Source organism: Symsagittifera roscoffensis, chromosome 2 (assembly GCF_963678635.1).
Source record: "Symsagittifera roscoffensis chromosome 2, txSymRosc1.1, whole genome shotgun sequence".
NCBI lineage: Eukaryota > Metazoa > Xenacoelomorpha > Acoela > Convolutidae > Symsagittifera > Symsagittifera roscoffensis.
Window position 1 is genome coordinate 66,743,182 of NC_087063.1, and position 20,300 is coordinate 66,763,481.

At 45.9% G+C, this 20,300-nt stretch overlaps 2 protein-coding genes across 14 annotated transcripts in view; one reads left to right on the forward strand and one right to left on the reverse strand.

The window, feature by feature from the left end:
* Nucleotides 1-20,300, forward strand: part of LOC134840218 (androglobin-like) — a 606,395-nt gene that overhangs the window by 453,837 nt on the left and 132,258 nt on the right. The window lies entirely within an intron of this gene.
* On the reverse strand, nt 10,990-11,379 carry LOC134839923 (uncharacterized). Its single transcript, XM_063855551.1, has one exon. The coding sequence runs from the start codon at nt 11,377-11,379 to the stop codon at nt 10,990-10,992; it is 390 nt and encodes a 129-aa protein (XP_063711621.1).

The following is a 20,300-nucleotide window of genomic DNA, read 5'->3' on the forward strand; positions in this document are numbered from 1 at the left end:
CTCCGAACCGCGCAGGGAGGACGCTGATTCGGTTGATATCCATACTTCCAGCCCCTCGTTTATGTGTTCTTGAGCCGCACGGTCCAAATTGAATCGTCCCTTCGACCTGGGAGCCTCATCTTCCTCCATACGCGACTCCAGCCTCGAGCTCGCAGCAGCTCGTTCCGTCGCCCTGGTTTCCTTTTGCTTTTGTTGGTCGAGCTCTCGTTGTCGCCTCTGCATCCTCTCAAGTTCCGACTTCAACTGCTCGCAATTCGCAGCGTTCTCTCGCACCCTCTGCTCTTTATGATATTCTGCTCTCAACATCTCAAGGTCACGACGCGCCTGGTCCCTCTCAAGGATCGCCTGGTCCCTCTCCAGATTCGCTTGATTTCGCTCGAGCTTCGCGCTGTCCCGGTCAAGATTCGCTTTGTTCTTCTCCCTCTGCGCCCTCTCAAGTTCCCTTTTCAAGTTGCTGAGGTCAGGATAGTCTCTTCCGTTTGCTGGGCTCTCGTCATAGAGGGTGTCTTGCTCGTGGACTGGCTAGCTGATCTTGCTGATGGTCTGACCGGCAATGGGAATTCTCCCGCGCCGTACTCAGTGTTGTTGCTTAAGCCAGGATTTCTCGCCAAGTCGAATCCTCTCACCCCTCCATCAACGTTCCAGGATAGCCATCTCGTCTGTTCCTGATTGGATATGCCTTCCGTGGTGTAGCCGACCATTAAGACAGCTTCGGTCGCGGATTCCCTGCACTCACCTTGCTCCTCTAATTGCAGGATGGCATTCAACATCACTGCCATCCTCTCGTCCACTTGAGTGTAGTCCAGGTCCCTCAAGCGTCTGTACAACTCATCGAGCGTCGGCCTCTTTAGCTCTGCAATCATGGACTTCCAAAAATCGATCTGCCATTTTTGCAACTTCTAGATTATCTCGCGCACCAATCAACTCGTGAATTACCGTACCAACTTGAGTGTTACCGTACCAATTTAAGTGTTACCGTACCAACTTGAGTGCTTGAGAAATCCCTTCCGAATGTTGCTGATCCTGAATTCTCTTTTCAATGTTTGTATTTGAATCGTCATTTTCGATTTAATCAAATCAATCTGAAAGTAAAATCCACTTTTTAGACTAAGGTGTCAGATTCCTAACCTAAAACTCCCCATTATTGTAGTTAAAACCTTATCCCTCCATCTGTTTTACTAAAATAATTCAAGTGGAAGTTTTTAAGAGCATGCAGATTCATTCAATGTTTTAGCACCGTCATCTTTTAAATTATAATTGTCATGCCAATCACGTTAAAATCCATCTACCTGCCCCGAGGTCCCCATGTACCCTTACTCAAGATCCTTATGTACCCCAACTCAAGACCTCCGTTGTCCACCCGTAGTTCAGGCGATACTCAAGTAGTATTTCTTGTGTAGGTGTACCATTATCTGACCACGAAGACCACGTGTAGGATGGCATATAACTCCCTTGGGCTCAACTTGCCCCTGTTTGGGTCATAAACTGGCATCGAGACCTCCATTATCCCTCTTTCAATCATGAAATCCCTCAGTCTCGTTAGTGCTAACATCACGTGCTCAGGATCTATCGTATTCCTTTCATTGACTCTCGTCACTAGAAAGCACAGGTACTTACCCGGGACTTGTGCCACTGATGGGGGAAGCGCAGCCATTCCTCCCAGCCTCGGTCTCTGTCTGAATAGAAACTCCACATTCTGGTATTCTCTCTTGAATTGGGCCTCCAGTCTCGATTTGAAGCTCATGTCCGCCGTTTACAGATCGCGCTAGTCCTGTCTGACAGAATGAAGTCGCTGTCCGTTATCAGGATGTTCTCCGAGTATTCATTGGGGATTTCAACTTTCGTTTTGAATTTTCGTCCTATGGTAGGTTCGGCTTCTTCCTCGCCCAGCTCTAGCCCGTTGGTCTCTCTTACTTCCGTGAGTTTCTTTATCATCAAATTTTTGGTGTTGGTAAGTCCTACCCCCACACCCCGGACAAAAATATTTATTGACGTCCCCGTCGATGATGCTGGGTCTAAATTATCTTAGGGTACTTCGAGCGGACTGTCGGTTGCTGTCCAACCGAAGAGGGGATCTTCCGTTTTCACGTGTTGTTCTGCTGACGCGTCAACCTGCCGGATGCTTAGCCCTTCATCTTCCTCAATCTTGACGTAACGCATCCACTCTAGTATTCTCAGGTTCGTGTTTTCCCTCCTCTCTATCTCGCTCTGCTCCAGATCTGTTTCTTGTTCTGGTGTGGAGTAGTCTTCCTTTGGGTAGTGTTCGCTGTCGTTGATGATTTGCCATTCGTCATCTGCCACTAATTCGTTCACACCCAGTAAATCGTCGCCCAATTCATCAGGCTGTATCTTGTCAATCAAGAAGTCATCCCCGTACCTATTGTACCTCATGACTGTCCGTTTACGATTACCGCTCCTGGTTCCTGACGTCATCGGCGAGTCTGGTTCTATCCACTTCGGCACCTCGTCCTGCTCCGGATCTTTCCAATCTTCTTCCACAAAGGATTCTTCCTCTGAATCCGCTTCTATTTTTTCATTGTCGTCCAAACTCAAGCCCTCGTTGCCATCGTTTTTCTCTCTGGTGCCTTTTTCATTCACCTCACACGCTGGCTCCACCAGTAAGTACTCGAGTCCCTCCATGTTCTGCGGTACGCACCAGTCTTCTGGGGATGAGATAAGAGGTTTCAAGTTTTCATAATGCGCTGCACGCCCCGTACTCAGGCGGTAAAACCGTCCTTGCTGGCCCACTGCATATGGTTTCACTTGCAGTATCTTTTCATCGTATTTCTTGCGCTGTCTCATTTGTGCTTGCGCGGTATTCCTAGTGCAGAGCTCGTTTAAATCCTGATGTCTCCTGATCGCTTCTTTCACACGAGCTTGCGGCGACGTCTTTTTCCCTTCGTACTCCGGGTAAAAGAAAGTTAGGGGCATCGCTCTTTCCTTGCCCGTCAACATCATGAAGGGACTAATTCCTGTTGTTGAGTGTTGCGTACTGTTGTACGCCCCTACCACCTGCGGCAGATATTTACCCCAATCCGTCATGTATCTTGAGCAGTATACCCTCAGCATGTTCACCAACGTTCTATTCTGCCTCTCTACCAACCCTTTGGTCTGGGGAAGGTAGGTCGTTGAATGCGCTTGAGCTATGTGAGACCTCTTCAATAATTCTTTCGTCAAGTCCCCCTCGAAGGCTTTGCCGTTGTCCGAATGAAATGTCATGGGTCAGCCATACCGTGATATCCATTGTGTTATCAGGTGGTCACAAGTTTCCTCTGCCTAGGGTGTATGACACGGCACCACTTCCGCCAGCTTTGTGAAGTGATCTATTATGACTAGTATCTGGTTATATCCTGACTCTGTCATACAGATCTTTTGGTGGTCTATTTGCACGACCTCGTTGAACTCCGAGCTCTCAACGGACTTGAGTGGGAACTTCATCTTCCTCGGGTCTTTCACTTGCGGGCATGCTAGGCATGCATTAACCCATCTCTCGCAGGCTTTCCTAATTCCTGGCCAATCAAACCTGTGAATTATTCTCTGTTGCAACTTGTCTATCCCCTGGTGCCCCATTTGATCGTGCGATCTGAATAACACTTCGGTCTGATACAACTGTGACAATATGATGAGGTTATGCTCGTGTAATATCTTCTCCTCATCCTTTCTCTTGCATGCTACCACCCCATCAGCTGTGTGATAGAGTAAATCTTTTCTTTCTTTGTAAAACTGGCTCAAGATCTTGTAGCTGTCTTCTTCTAGGCCCCCCTTCTCTTTAGACCCCGTCTTCTTCTAGGCCCCCTTCTCTTTGGACCCCGTCCGGATTCATTTGGAGAGGTTACTTGTCATCTTGTCATTCATTTGGGCCCTTATTAGATCCGACAGCTTATATCTCGCCTTGACATGTTCCTTTAGTGCCATTATCTGACCCTTCATTTCCCCAGGGTTGTGGACGTCATCTTTCAGCTTAACGCACACTATCCTTTTCATGATCTTTCTATCGTCCTCTGGCACCAGATTTGTTCTGACATTCGAGTTGCAAGATTGTTCCCTTTCACTTTTCGTGCGACGAGATGTCACTTTTCGTTGCGACGAGTTATATTTTGTCTTTGACTCGGTAGCTTTTTTTTCAGCTATCGGTACCCTGCTCCGTCTCATGATTTTTATTTACAATTATTTCTATTTACACTATTATTATTTACAAAATCCTATTCTGAGAACAAAAATTGTTGATAATAAATATAATAATAAAGAAAGACACAGTTCCTATTCCCTTTAAGACTCTTCCCCGGACTCTTGACCTATTCTAAGGTGTTCAGCTTCCCCCTTAAACGCCACTTTCTTTTTCCTAACCCGAGTCCGCTCAAGTATGTCATCAGGGATTTTGTCAACAAGTGACTGCACGATTTCTTTCCTACCAGGATTACTCTCTCCTAAGGAGTTTTCGCCGCCAACTGTCTCACTCCTTCGCAGTATCGTGACTTCCGGTTCCCCCTTGCCCTTTCCTTCAATCACGGGTTTATCATCTGCCAGTTTCTCGAGTAATCTCATCAAGTCCTCATCTATCTGTGCTTCTCCAGTTTCTACCTGGTTGAGATCATAGCCCTTCGCCTTGAGTGTCTCTCTCACAATTTTTGACTTGAGCATTATCCCTATCGGCATTCCTCGGGTCTTCTTCAAGATTGTTTTCTCTGGAGGCTCTTTTGGTAATTCGGGGTGATCTTGTATCGGTTTGCCTGACTTGTCGAGCCATCTCGTGAGTGGAAGACTATCATACGTTTCCTTATCCATGAAGGAGAAGCCCTCTTTTATTTCTGGCCTATTCGCCTCCCTCTGTTCCTGTCTCTCGTAGAACTCCGTCTTCTTATTCAAGCTATCGGCATTTTGGTGTTTGTCTCATGTTCTGGGCTCAATTATCATGTTGTACCCGTCCAGTCGAACTATCCACCTCCCAATGTAGCTCTGGTCCATCGAGTACGTCTTCAGCCAGCTGAGTGCCCTGTTGTTGACTCGCAGCTTGAATGGCTCACTGCCTATGTATGCTCTATATTTCTCGCAAAGGTAACCACCGCGAACATCTCCGCTTTCGGTGCCCCATACTTCATTTCCGTATCACTCAAGACTTTGCTCCCGTACTCTATTGGTCTCAAGACTGTCCTCCCGTTCCATTCTTGCTCTTGATGGAGACTTTCAGAAATCGGGACTACCGCCGCATCCGTATCCAGCACGTACATCTCTTTCTCCGTTGGCATCCCTAACACTGGTGCCTCGCACAACTCTTTCTTTATTCTCTGGAATGTTTCTTCAGCTGCGTTGTTCCACGTGAACTTCTTGCCTTTGTGTCTCAATGATTGTTGCATCGGGTATACCTTATCCGCGTAGCCCTTGATGAATTCCCTGTAATAGTTCGCAAAACTCAGTAAGCGCATCAACTGGTGTTCCGTTTTTGGCGTTTTCCAAGTTTGAACTGCTTCATTTGCATCTGAATCTGGTCTGATGCCGTGCCTGTCCACCATCCTCCCCAAGTATTTTATCGAATCCTTGAGTATCTCGCAGTTTGATGGTTTGCACATTAGCCCCGACCTCTTCATGCATGCAAACACCTCGTCCAGTCGCTCGATGTGATCTTCCAGTGTAGGCGTCGCTATTACCACGTCATCCACGTAGCACATTATCAGATTGCCATACTTCTTTGTCACACCTATCAATGCATGTGCCATCAACCGTTCAAAATGTAGCCGTGGCATTGGGAAGACCAAACGGCATCCGTTTCCATTGAAACAGCCCCAACTCGCAGGCGAACCCTGTTTTTCCCTGTCCTGCTTCCTCAACGGGACCTGCCAAAAAGCCGAACCTAAGTCAAGAAATTTTTTGCATCACCTAACTTCGAGAGGCTCTCATAAATCCTAGGTATGGGATAGGCATCCTTCACCGTGACGGAGTTCAGATACCGAAAGTCACACACAGAATCTCAATTGGTCGCCTTTCTTTTTCGCCATCACTACTACACACGCCCACGGTGTTTTTGATGGTTCTATCATATCATACTCTAGTAGTGTCTCTATCTCTTTCCTACACGCATCCGATTTGTTTGAGGTCATGCGGCTCGCCCCCTTCCTGTGCAGTACCGCGGATTCCTCAAGCTCTATTTCATGTTCAACAAAATTACAACATCCAATGTCTGACTTATGTCTCGAAAACTTTCCTCGTTCCGCTCTAAAACGTCCTTGGTGGCCTCGAGTTGTTCATCCATTACCTTACCCCTTAAATGCTCTATTTCAAGTAAAACTGGTTTTTCAATTTCCATTTCCTCTAGTGTTGGTCTTTCTGGGAAAATTGAACAACTCGATAGTCCATCATCTGTCTCCGAATTAAGTGACTTTACAAGACCTGATGAATTTTTTATTTTATTCAATTGTCTCAAGATACAAATCTTGTCCCTGTGAGTGGGACATTCAATTACTTCTTTCTCCTTTACATTTTCATTCATTTCATTTCAAGTTTTCACGGATAAGGCATATCCCAACTTTCTTCCCCTCTAGATTGTTATGGGTATGTCAAGAGTATTCAACAAGACACTGACGCAGAGACCGCTCTTGGTTATCGAGAAGGATCTTCCTAAACAGCAGCACTTCGACTGTTTGGATTAGGAACTATGCATACTTGCTTACTATTACTTAATTCATTATAATTTTTCATCCGTAAGCTTACAATTGCCGCTTCGTTTGCTTTCAGCCTTACCCTTCTGATCAAGAACACCGGCACTTTATTCTCATTTGCCATTATCAGATTTACCGGTTTAATTACGTACTTTCTATCCGGATTCCGAATCCTGAGCATGGCATTGTTCAGATCAATCGTTACGTCGAAGTTCCTGATGAAGTCTCTGCCTAAAATGAACTGGTCAGACTCGTCTAGGTTCTCCACCACAAGAAAGCTCATCCACAGGTTGCGTTCCCCTAGATTTAGGGCTAGTTTTGGTGTTCTGCCTAGTACCCGCAGCGCCCCTTTGTTCGCATCTGATAGCCGTATTCTTGAGTCTACTAAGTCATCTTTGTCAAAACCCATTCGTTCCCAAGTTTCGATTGGTATAACACTCAAGACCGCTCCCGTATCAAGTAACCCACGTAACTGAGTCTTTTTGCCACTTATGTCAAGCACATGTGCTGATTTGTCCGCTTCCGTCCCGATGTGCATTGCACCTTCTTCCAGCATGGCGCAGTGTCCAATCGATCTCAATTTTAGTTCTTCTTTGCCCACGTAGATCTGCCCCACTAGATCTTCATCACATGTTATCATGTTTTTCGTATAGAAGTTTATCCCATCTATATTTAGCATCACCTCATGCGGACCATAAGCTTCTGTGTATCTGTTCTCAACACGGACTGACTTGCTGCCACCTCTTGTGAGTAGCGTCCTCAAGGCTCTAGACGTCGTCTGTGGGCTTATAGCACTCAAGTAATCTGCGTACACGTCAATGTGCATTATTGTCTGATCGCTTGGTTCGTTCAAGTTCCTCGTTACTTCATGGCCGCCAACAGTGATTTTTGACATTACCCTGGCTCCGATCTTTGTTGTGCCGAATGGCTTTCCCATCACCATTTTCAGAGTGTTGCAATTTCCACTCTTTGTCGACCCTGCTACGGCTTCTGGCTCCGGCACCGACCAACCTAGCATCTCGTTTAATTTCTGCTTTTCGATCTCCTGTTTCAATCGTTGCTCTATTTCCTTCGTCCCTCGTTGCCTGTTTCATTTTGTTGATAGCCTCTGCCGCCGCCTTTTCAAAATTTATCTCCAGAGCATTCCTGGCCGTGGCCTCTATTGCACTGCTGACTTGCGTTACAGCTTTTACCGTCTTCGTTGGCAGTTCCGCATTCGGTGCTTCCGAATTTTTGTTTCAAATTCAGTTTGTCTGTTTCTCTGGTTCTTCACCGCCGCTAACGCCAACTTATGCTTGGGGTGACTCTGGTTCTTGACTGCCTCCCAAAACAAAGGACAGTCCATCCTGAAGTGCCCCTCTTGATTGCAGAAGAAACATCTCGCACCTAACTTGATGATCAAGCCACTAAAGAACTCGTTTTCTTATATCTGGCTCATATCTTCCTCATCGGTTGCATATCCCAGACTCTTCATGCCCTGTTTGTATGTTGTGCAATCCGCCACGTGATGATCAGCTGACCCGCAGTTTGCGCATGATCTACGTTTGTCCATGCCCTGTTTGTATGTTGTGCAATCCGCCACGTGATGATCAGCTGACCCGCAGTTTGCGCATGATCTACGTTTTGTCCGAATAAGAGTATTTCTTGGGTTTCATTAGCATGCACTCTCTCGATTTCTGTCTCATCTCTTCTGGAGTCGGTGCGCTGTCTTTCGACAGTGTATAGTACGTTGCTAAAATTATTCTCAAGTCGTCACTTTTCACCTCATCGATGAACTTCGAGGCGATGCTAAAGTTCCTTCTAGTTGTTGACTCTTCAGGATCACTCCTTCGTCTCAAGCTCTCGAGATCATCTAGGAACCGATCAATTGATTCATCATCCCTTTGCCTTTTTTTCGAATCTCATCATCGCTTGGTGACCCTTCATGCCTGACCCGAATCGATTCAACAATATCTCGAAGATCTTGTCCGCTGTGTCGCGTTCCTCTTCTTTCTTTGCAACTACTAATTTCAACGCCGTGCCTTCTAAGTTGCTGAGTATCGCTGTACAGGCTTTTCTCTCGTCGTTCAAGTTGTCCTGTTCCAAATGTAGTCTTCTACCCAAGTATCGATGCATCCGTCTGAGTCATCCCTAAATTCTTTTGGGTGTTGAAGGTTTTCCTGAATTTGCCACCTCCTCTCTCAACCGATTCAGTGTTTCTCGTAGCGAACGCTTCCAATGTTCTATTCATCATTTCCCAGGTGCTGGCCCACGTCATGGCATCAGGTCCCGCATTATTGTAGATCATGGAATCACCTGGACCACTCATCGTATTTGCGGTTCCACTTTTCATAATCGTCTTGCCCCCCCCCCTCCAGTGCTGTGCTCGCTGCATCCCGGGGTAATGGTAACGGTGTTGACTGCTGTTTGTTCCGTTGTGGTTCCACGAAATCAACTCTGCTACCTTGCATTGGATCCGTTACCGATCTGTCTTGTGATGTAGAGTTTCTCAAGATGGCATCTAGTTTTGCCTGTATGTCACATGAACTCTCAGCCTGGTCTCTTCTCATTGTCTCCATTCTCGTTTCTAGACTCCCCAACTGGCTGTTCACAGCGTCATACCGTTGCTTCATCTCTTGTATGTCTTTTTTGATGCTTTTATCTCGCTCTCCGTCAGTGGCCTCTACCTTGTCTGACATCTGCTAAAGCTTTTCCTCTGTCGCCCTCGCCAGATTGAAATAGTTGTCCAGGTACTCGTGTTTGTTGTATCTTAATTCTTTCTTTATCACCTCTCTATCCTCCTCGCTGTGCTTTAGTTTCTTGTCGATCTGATCTAGATTCGCCATCAGATCGCCCAGCTCATCCGCCACTATGTCTCTTGATTTCATCCCGATCATCATTGCTATCCTTTCTGTAAATGACGTTCTTTCTACTTGAGACTCGTCCTTTACTGTTTCTGGCGTGTTGCACGTTGTGTCCTCCACAGTGTCTATCGGCGAGAATCCCATCGACTTTTGAGTTTTTTCCTCTGCATTCGGTATCGGTGTCGACTCCGTCGTCTTTTTCTCCACCTCATCAACCCTCTGGTCTGGTGTTTCTAGGTCAATCTCATCGGCGGGTTCCGTTTGTTTCCCTTCCGTGCACTCTTTCGTCTTAATCTCTTTTGAACTTCTTGTGTTGACCATGCTCACTGAAAAGTTCTTCCTTGTTATTCTTGGGCCAACCGATGTCACTTTTCGTTGCGACGAGTTATATTTTGTCTTTGACTCGGTAGCTTTTTTTTCAGCTATCGTTACCCTGCTCCGTCTCATGATTTTTATTTACAATTATTTCTATTTACACTATTATTATTTACAAAATCCTATTCTGAGAACAAAAATTGTTGATAATAAATATAATAATAAAGAAAGACACAGTTCCTATTCCCTTTAAGACTCTTCCGCGGACTCTTGACCTATTCTAAGGTGTTCAGCTTCCCCCTTAAACGCCACTTTCTTTTTCCTAACCCGAGTCCGCTCAAGTATGTCATCAGGGATTTTGTCAACCAGTGACTGCACGATTTCTTTCCTATCAGGATTACTCTCTCCTAAGGAGTTTTCGCCGCCAACTGTCTCACTCCTTCGCAGTATCGTGACTTCCGGTTCCCCCTTGCCCTTTCCTTCAATCACGGGTTTATCATCTGCCAGTTTCTCGAGTAATCTCATCAAGTCCTCATCTATCTGTGCTTCTCCAGTTTCTACCTGGTTGAGATCATAGCCCTTCGCCTTGAGTGTCTCTATCACAATTTTTGACTTGAGCATTATCCCTATCGGCATTCCTCGGGTCTTCTTCAAGATTGTTTTCTCTGGAGGCTCTTTTGGTAATTCGGGGTGATCTTGTATCGGTTTGCCTGACTTGTCGAGCCATCTCGTGAGTGGAAGACTATCATACGTTTCCTTATCCATGAAGGAGAAGCCCTCTTTTATTTCTGGCCTATTCGCCTCCCTCTGTTCCTGTCTCTCGTAGAACTCCGTCTTCTTATTCAAGCTATCGGCATTTTGGTGTTTGTCTCATGTTCTGGGCTCAATTATCATGTTGTACCCGTCCAGGCGAACTATCCACCTCGCAATGTAGCTCTGGTCCATCGAGTACGTCTTCAGCCAGCTGAGTGCCCTGTTGTCGACTCGCAGCTTGAATGGCTCACTGCCTAGGTATGCTCTATGTTTCTGGACAAAGGCAACCACCGCAAACATCTCCGCTTTCGGCGCCCCGTACTTCATTTCTGTGTCACTCAAGACTTTGCTCCCGTATACTATTGGTCTCAAGACTGTCCTCCCGTTCCATTCTTTTTCTTGACGGAGAATTCCAGAAATCGCGACTACCGACAATCCGTATCCAGCACGTACATCCCTTTCGCCGTTGGCATCCCTAACTTTGGTGCGTCGCACAACTCTTTCTTTATTCTCTGGAATGATTCTTCAGCTGCGTTGTTCCACGTGAACTTCTTGCCTTTGTGTCTCAATAATTGTTGTATCGGGTATACTTCATCCGCGTAACCCTTGATGAATTCGGTGTAATAGTTCGCAAAACCCAGGAAACTCATCAACTGGTGATCCGTTTTTGGCGATTTCCAACTTAGCACTGCTTCAACTGCATCTGGATCTGGTCTGATGCCGTGCCTGTCCACCTTCCTCCCCAAGTAATTTATCGAATCCTCGAGTATCTCGCACTTTATGGTTTGCACTTTATCCCCGACCTCTTCATGCATGCAAACACCTCATCCAGTCGTTCGATGTGATCTTCCAGTGTAGGCGTCGCTATTACCACGTCATCCACGTAGCACATTACCAGATTGCCATACTTCTTTGTCACACCTATCAATGCATGCGCCATCAACCGTTGAAATGTAGCTGTGGCATTGCAAAGACCACACGGCATCCGCTTCCATTGAAACAGCCCCAAATCGCAGTCGAACCCTGTTTTTCCCTGTCCTGCTTCCTCAACGGGACCTGCCAAAAAGCCGAACCTAAATCAAGAAAATTTTTGCATCACCTAACTTCGAGAGGCTCTCATAAATCCTAGGTATGAGATAGGCATCCTTCACCGTGACGGAGTTCAGATACCGAAAGTCACACACAAAACCTCAATTGGTCGCCTTTCTTTTTCGCCATCACTACTACACACGCCCACGGTGATTTTGATGGTTCTATCATATCATACTCTAGTAGTGTCTCTACCTCTTTCCTACACGCATCCGATTTGTGTGGGGTCATGCGCCTCGCCCCTTCCTGTGCAGTACCGCGGATTCCTCAAGCTCTATTTCATGTTCAACAAAAGTACAACATCCAATGTCTGCCTTATGTCTCGAAAAGTTTCCTCGTTCCGCTCTAAAACGTCCTTGGTGGCCTCGAGTTGTTCACCTGTTACCTTACCCCTTAAATTCTCTATTTCGAGTAAAACTGGTTTTTCAATTTCCATTTCCTCTAGTGTTGGTCTTTCTGGGAAATTTGAACAACTCGATAGTCCATCATCTGTCTCTGTTTTAAGTGACTTTACAAGACCTGATGAATTTTTTATTTTATTCAATCGTCTCAAGATACAAATCTTGTCCCTGTGATTGGGACATTCAATTACTTCATTCTCCTGTGCATTCTCAGTCATTTCATATCAAGTTTTCATGGTTAGGGCATATCCCAGCTTCCTTCCTCTCTGGATTGTTATGGGTATGTCAAGAGTATCCATTTGGAGAGGTTACTTGTCATCTTGTCATTCTTTTGGGCCTTTATTAGATCCGACAGCCTATATCTCGCCTTGACATGTTCTTTTAGTGCCATTATCTGACCATTCATTTCCTTAGGGTTGTGGATGTCATCTTTCAGCTTTACGCACGCTATCCTCTTCATGATATTTCTATCGTCTTCTGGAACCAGATTTGTTCTGACATTCGAGTTGCATGATAGTTCCCTGAGCAGTTTCCTCGATACCGCAATTTTCTCAAAATCTTCACATTCTCGCACTTCTTGCTGATCCAAATTGTATGTTCCCGATGAGGGATCCGTCTGCAGCTCCCTGTCGTGGTGTCTCATCTTCTCTTCCGCCAGTATCTCCTCGCACTTCTTGCTGATCCAAATTGTATGTTCCCGATGAGGGATCCGTCTGCAGCTCCCTGTCGTGGTGTCTCCTCTTCTCTTCCGCCAGTATCATGCACAGACTATCTTGGTCGTCGCTGCTGCCCTCCGAATCTTCATCCCATTCTTCACACTCCCCGGACAATTTTTCTTCTCCAGCATCTTCTCCCTCTGTGGGCCACTCCCCAGACTCTTGACCTATTCCATGGTGTTCACCCCCTTCTTAAACGCCACTTTCTTTTTCTCAACCCGAGTCCGCTCAAGTATGTCATCAGGACTTCTGTCAACCAGTGACTGCACGATTTGCTTCCCAACATGATTACTCTCTTCTAAGGAGTTTTCGCCGCCGACTGTCTCACTCCTTCGCAGTATCGTGACTTCCGGTTCCTCCTTGCCCTTTCCTTCGATCACGGGTTTATCATCTGCCAGTTTCTCGAGTAATCTCATCAAGTCCTCATCTATCTGCGCTTCTTCAGTTTCTACCTGCTTGAGATCATAGCCTTTCACCTTGAGTGTCTCTCTCACAATTTATGACTTGAGCATTATCCCTATCGGCATTCCTCGGGTCTTCTTCAAGAATGTTTTCTCTGGAGGCTCTTTTGGTAAATCGGGGTGATCTTGTATCGGTTTGCCTGACTTGTCGAGCCATCTCATGAGTGGAAGACTATCATACGTTTCCTTATCCATGAAGGAGAAGCCTTCTTTTATTTCTGGTCTGTTCGCCTCCCTCTGTTCCTGTCTCTCGTAGAACTCCGTTTTCTTACTCAAGCTATCGGCATTTTGATGTTTGTCCCTTGTTCTAAGCTCAATTATCATGCTGTACTCGTCAAGGCGAACTATCCACCTCCCGATGTAGCTCTGGTCCATTGAGTACGTCTTCAGCCAGCTGAGTGCCCTGTTGTCGACTCGCAGCTTGAATGGCTCACTGCCTAGGTATGCTCTATAATTCTCGACAAAGGTAACCACCGCGAACATCTCCGCTTTCGGCGCCCCGTACTTCATTTCCGTATCACTGAAGACTTTGCTCGCGTACGCTATTGGTCTCAAGACTGTCCTCCCGTTCCATTCCTGCTCTTGATGGAGACTTTCAGAAATCGGGACTACCGACGCATCCGTATCCAGCACGTACATCCCTTTCTCCGTTGGCATCCCTAACACTGGTGCCTCGCACAACTCTTTCTTTATTCTCTGGAATATTTCTTCAGCTGCGTTGTTCCACGTGAACTTCTTGCCTTTGTGTCTCAATAATTGTTGCATCGGGTATACCTTATCCGCGTAGCCCTTGATGAATTCCCTGTAATAGTTTGCAAAACTCAGGAAGCTCATGAACTGGTGTTCCGTTTTTGGCGATTTCCAAGTTTGAACTGCTTCAACTGCATCTGGATCTGGTCTGATGCTGTGCCTGTCCACCATCCTCCCCAAATATTTTATCGAATCCTTGAGTATCTCGCACTTTGATGGTTTGCACATTATCCCCGACCTCTTCATGCATGGAAACACCTCGTCCAGTCACTCGATGTGATCTTCCAGTGTAGGCGTCGCTATTACCACGTCATCCACGTAGCACATTACCAGATTGCCATACTTCTTTGTCACACCTATCAATGCATGTGCCATCAACCGTTCAAAATGTAGCCGTGGCATTGGAAAGACCAAACGGCATCCGTTTCCATTGAAACAGCCCCAACTCGCAGGCGAACCCTGTTTTTCCCTGTCCTGCTTCCTCAACGGGACCTGCCAAAAAGCCGAACCTAAATCAAGAAAATTTTTGCATCACCTAACTTCGAGAGGCTCTCATAAATCCTAGGTATGAGATAGGCATCCTTCACCGTGACGGAGTTCAGATACCGAAAGTCACACACAAAACCTCAATTGGTCGCCTTTCTTTTTCGCCATCACTACTACACACGCCCACGGTGATTTTGATGGTTCTATCATATCATACTCTAGTAGTGTCTCTACCTCTTTCCTACACGCATCCGATTTGTGTGGGGTCATGCGCCTCGCCCCTTCCTGTGCAGTACCGCGGATTCCTCAAGCTCTATTTCATGTTCAACAAAAGTACAACATCCAATGTCTGCCTTATGTCTCGAAAAGTTTCCTCGTTCCGCTCTAAAACGTCCTTGGTGGCCTCGAGTTGTTCATCCGTTACCTTACCCCTTAAATTCTCTATTTCGAGTAAAACTGGTTTTTCAATTTCCATTTCCTCTAGTGTTGGTCTTTCTGGGAAATTTGAACAACTCGATAGTCCATCATCTGTCTCCGAATTAAGTGACTTTACAAGACCTGATGAATTTTTTATTTTATTCAATTGTCTCAAGATACAAATCTTGTCCCTGTGAGTGGGACATTCAATTACTTCTTTCTCCTTTACATTTTCATTCATTTCATTTCAAGTTTTCACGGATAAGGCATATCCCAACTTTCTTCCCCTCTAGATTGTTATGGGTATGTCAAGAGTATTCAACAAGACACTGACGCAGAGACCGCTCTTGGTTATCGAGAAGGATCTTCCTAAACAGCAGCACTTCGACTGTTTGGATTAGGAACTATGCATACTTGCTTACTATTACTTAATTCATTATAATTTTTCATCCGTAAGCTTACAATTGCCGCTTCGTTTGCTTTCAGCCTTACCCTTCTGATCAAGAACACCGGCACTTTATTCTCATTTGCCATTATCAGATTTACCGGTTTAATTACGTACTTTCTATCCGGATTCCGAATCCTGAGCATGGCATTGTTTAGATCAATCGTTACGTCGAAGTTCCTGATGAAGTCTCTGCCTAAAATGAACTGGTCAGACCCGTCTAGGTTCTCCACCACAAGAAAGCTCATCCACAGGTTGCGTTCCCCTAGATTTAGGGCTAGTTTTGGTGTTCTGCCTAGTACCCGCAGCGCCCCTTTGTTCGCAGCTGATAGCCGTATTCTTGAGTCTACTAAGTCATCTTTGTCAAAACCTATTCGTTCCCAAGTTTCATTTGGTATAACACTCAAGACCGCTCCCGTATCAAGTAACCCACGTAACTGAGTCTTTTTGCCACTTATGTCAAGCACATGTGCTGATTTGTCCGCTTCCGTCCCGATGTGCATTGCACCTTCTTCCAGCATGGCGCAGTGTCCAATCGATCTCACTTTTAGTTCTTCTTTGCCCACGTAGATCTGCCCCACTAGATCTTCATCACATGTTATCTTGTTTTTCGTATAGATGTTTATCCCATCTATATTTAGCATCACCTCATGCGGACCATGAGCTTCTGTGTATCTGTTCTCAACACGGACTGACTTGCTGCCACCGCTTGTGAGTAGCGTCCTCAAGGCTCTAGACGTCGTCTGTGGGCTTATAGCACTCAAGTAATCTGCGTACATGTCAATGTGCATTATTGTCTGATCGCTTGGTTCGTTCAAGTTCCTCGTTACTTCATGGCCGCCCACAGTGATTTTTGACATTACCCTGGCTCCGATCTTTGTTGTGCCGAATGGCTTTCCCATCACCATTTTCAGAGTGTTGCAATTTCCACTCTTTGTCGACCCTGCTACGGCTTCTGGCTCCGGCACCGACCAACCTAACATCTCGTTTAATTTCTGCTTTTCGATCTCCTGTTTCAATCGTTGCTCTATTTCCTTCGTCCCTCGTTGCCTGTTTCATTTTGTTGATAGCCTCTGCCGCCGCCTTTTCAAATTTATCTCCAGGGCATTCCTGGCCGTGGCCTCTATTGCACTGCTGACTTGCGTTACAGCTTTTACCGTCTTCGTTGGCAGTTCCGCATTCGGTGCTTCCGAATTTTTGTTTCAAATTCAGTTTGTCTGTTTCTCTGGTTTTTCACCGCCGCTAACGCCAACTTATGCTTGGGGTGACTCTGGTTCTTGACTGCCTCCCAAAACAAAGGACAGTCCATCCTGAAGTGCCCCTCTTGATTGCAGAAGAAACTTCTCGCACCTATCTTGATGATCAAGCCACTAAAGAACTCGTTTTCTTCTATCTGGCTCATATCTTCCTCATCGGGTGCATATCCCATACTCTTCATGCCCTGTTTGTATGTTGTGCAATCCGCCACGTGATGATCAGCTGACCCGCAGTTTGCGCATGATCTACGTTTGTCCATGTCATCTCTAGGCTTATGCCATGACGATCTTTGTGGTTGACTCCCCCCTTGCATGTTTCTGTTGTCCGAATATGAGTGTTTCTTGGGTTTCATTAGCATGCACTCTCTTGATTTCTGTCTGATCTCTTCTGGAGTCGGTGCGCTTTCTTTCGACAGTGTATAGTACGTTACTAAAATTAGTCTCAAGTCGTCACTTTTCACCTCATCGATGAACTTCAAGGCGATGCTAAAGTTCCTTCTGTTTGTTGACTCTTCAGGATCACTCCTTCGTCTCAAGCTCTCGAGATCATCTAGGAACCGATCAATTGATTCATCATCCCTTTGCATTTTTTTTCGAATCTCATCATCGCTTGGTGACCGTTCATGCCTGACCCGAATCGATTCAACAATATCTCGAAGATCTTGTCCGCTGTGTCGCGTTCCTCTTCTTTCTTTGCAACTACTAATTTCAACGCTGTGCCTTCTAAGTTGCTGAGTATCGCTGTACAGGCTTTTCTCTCGTCGTTCAAGTTGTCCTGTTCCAAATTTAGTCTTCTACCCAAGTATCGACGCATCCGTCTGAGTCATCCTTAAATTCTTTTGGCTTCTTGAAGGTTTTCCTGAATTTGCCACCTCCTCTCTCAACCGATTCAGTGTTTCTCGTAGCGAACGCTTCCAATGTTCTATTCATCATTTCCCAGGTGCTGGCCCACGTCATGGCATCAGGTCCCGCATTATTGTAGATCGTGGAATCACCTGGACCACTCATCGTATTTGCGGTTCCACTTTTCATAATCGTCTTGCATACCCCCCCCCCCCAGTGCTGTGCTCGCTGCATCCCGGGGTAATGGTAACGGTGTTGACTGCTGTTTGTTCCGTTGTGGTTCCACGAAATCAACTCTGCTACCTTGCATTGGATCCGTTACCGATCTGTCTTGTGATGTAGAGTTTCTCAAGATGGCATCTAGTTTTGCCTGTATGTCACATGAACTCTCAGCCTGGTCTCTTCTCATTGTGTCCATTCTCGTTTCTAGACTCCCCAACTGGCTGTTCACAGCGTCATACCGTTGCTTCATCTCTTGTATGTCTTTTTTGATGCTTTTATCTCGCTCTCCGTCAGTGGCCTCTACCTTGTCTGACATCTGCTAAAGCTTTTCCTCTGTCGCCCTCGCCAGATTGAAATAGTTGTCCAGGTACTCGTGTTTGTTGTATCTTAATTCTTTCTTTATCACCTCTCTATCCTCCTCGCTGTGCTTTAGTTTCTTGTCGATCTGATCTAGATTCGCCATCAGATCGCCCAGCTCAAGAGATTTTGTTGTTTCATGGTCAGTTTTTGCCATATTGTTGGCTTCTGCCCCCTGTTCAACCTGGTCGTCGTCTTGGTTGGCCTCTGTTGTTATCGTGGAAACTGTTCCAAATGTTTTGCCTTTCTCGGCTTTCGGTTCTTCCGCCACTATGTCTCTTGATTTCATCCCGATCATCATTGCTATCCTTTCTGTAAATGACGTTCTTTTTACTTGAGACTCGTCCTTTACTGTTTCTGGCGTGTTGCACGTTGTGTCCTCCACAGTGTCTATCGGCGAGAATCCCATCGACTTTTGAGTTTTTTCCTCTGCATTCGGTATCGGTGTCGACTCCGTCGTCTTTTTCTCCACCTCATCAACCCTCTGGTCTGGTGTTTCTAGGTCAATCTCATCGGCGGGTTCCGTTTGTTTCCCTTCCGTGCCCTCTTTCGTCTTAATCTCTTTTGAACTTCTTGTGTTGACCATGCTCACTGAAAAGTTCTTCCTTGTTATTCTTGGGCCAACCGATGTCACTTTTCGTTGCGACGAGTTATATTTTGTCTTTGACTCCGTAGCTCTTTTTTCAGCTATCGGTACCCTGCTCCGTCTCATGATTTTTATTTACAATTATTTCTATTTACACTATTATTGTTTACAAAATCCTATTCTGAGAATAAAAATTGTTGATAATAAATATAATAATAAAGAAAGACACAGTTCCTTTTCCCTTTAAGATTTAAGAAAACTTTACTAATTCGTGATCCCAACAGAAACGGATCTATCGCGATTTAACGTTACGACTATTCCTATTGCTTTTGATTTAGTTAAGAGACTTTAGTACCGTCACGCCACTTCTATGTACTGTCCCAACACTTTCTATGTACTATCCCAACACTTCTATGTACTGTCCCAAGACTTCTATGTACTGTCCCAACACTTCTATGTACTGACCCAAGACCTTCTGGTACTGTCCCAAGACTTCTTGGTACTGTCCCAAGACTTTTAGGTACTGTCCCAAGGCTTCTAGTACCGTCCCAAGACTGCCTGCCCCAAGACTGCCCGTCGCAAGACTGCCTGTCCCAAGACTGCCTGTCTCAAGACTGCCTGTCCCAAGACTGCCTCTCCCAAGACTGCCTGTCCCAATACTGCCTTGAACCACTGTACCTTGTACCACCACTTGAGCTCTAGTCAAAATTTTTCCAAAAAACCCAACCTTACTGGCCAAAAATTCAAATCACTAACCCCCTTGTATTTATCTCTTTTAATATTTTGATTCAAGTTGAAACCCACCTTGTTCTAGTTGTCTTGTGATCACCTGTTTGTCCAAAACCGATTAAAACTTCTACCCCAAAAGAAAAAAAATGAATATTGATAAAAGCAAAAAACAAATGTGCCCACCTAACGTTCAAAGGTGAATTGTGTCAACCCTTTATCTGAACAACAACAGAAAAAAATGTCTGGTAACTGATTGCCACGCGTTGTCCTCCCCCCTGCTAGCGATCTTATAACCGACGCGTGTGAGAATGTAATGTAACTAAATCGACGATGCCAATCAATTAGTTACTCTAATGTGTCCCCTCTTTTTTATACTTTACAACCACCAACCTCTAACCTATCCAGCCCCCCTTCTAACCTCCCCCCTCTTTAGCCCCCCTCTTTTATACTGTCCCAAGACCTCCCGGTACTGTCCCAACACTTCTATGTACTGTCCCAAGACCTCCCGGTACTGCCCCAACAATTCTATGTACTGTCCCAAGACTTCCCTGGTGCTGTCTCAAGACTTCTAGGTACTGTCCCAATACTTCCCTGGTGCTGTTCCAAGACTTCTAGGTACTGTCCCAAGACTTGCTGGTACTTCCCAAAACTTTCTGGTACTGTCCCAAGACTTTCTGTTACTGTCCCAAGACTGCCTGTCCCAAGAGTGTCAGTCCCAAGACTGCCTGTCCCAAGACTGCCTGCCCCAAGACTGCCTGTCCCAAGACTGCCTGTCCCAAGACTGCCTGTCCCAAGACTGCCTGTCCCAAGACTGCCTGTTCCAAGACTGTCTGTCCCAAGACTGCCTGTCCCAAGACTGCCTGTCCCAAGACTGCCTTTCCCAAGACTGCCTGTCCCAAGACTGCCTGTCCCAAGATTGCCTGTCGCAAGACTGCCTGTCCCAAGACTGCCTATCCCAAGACTGCCTGTCCCAAGACT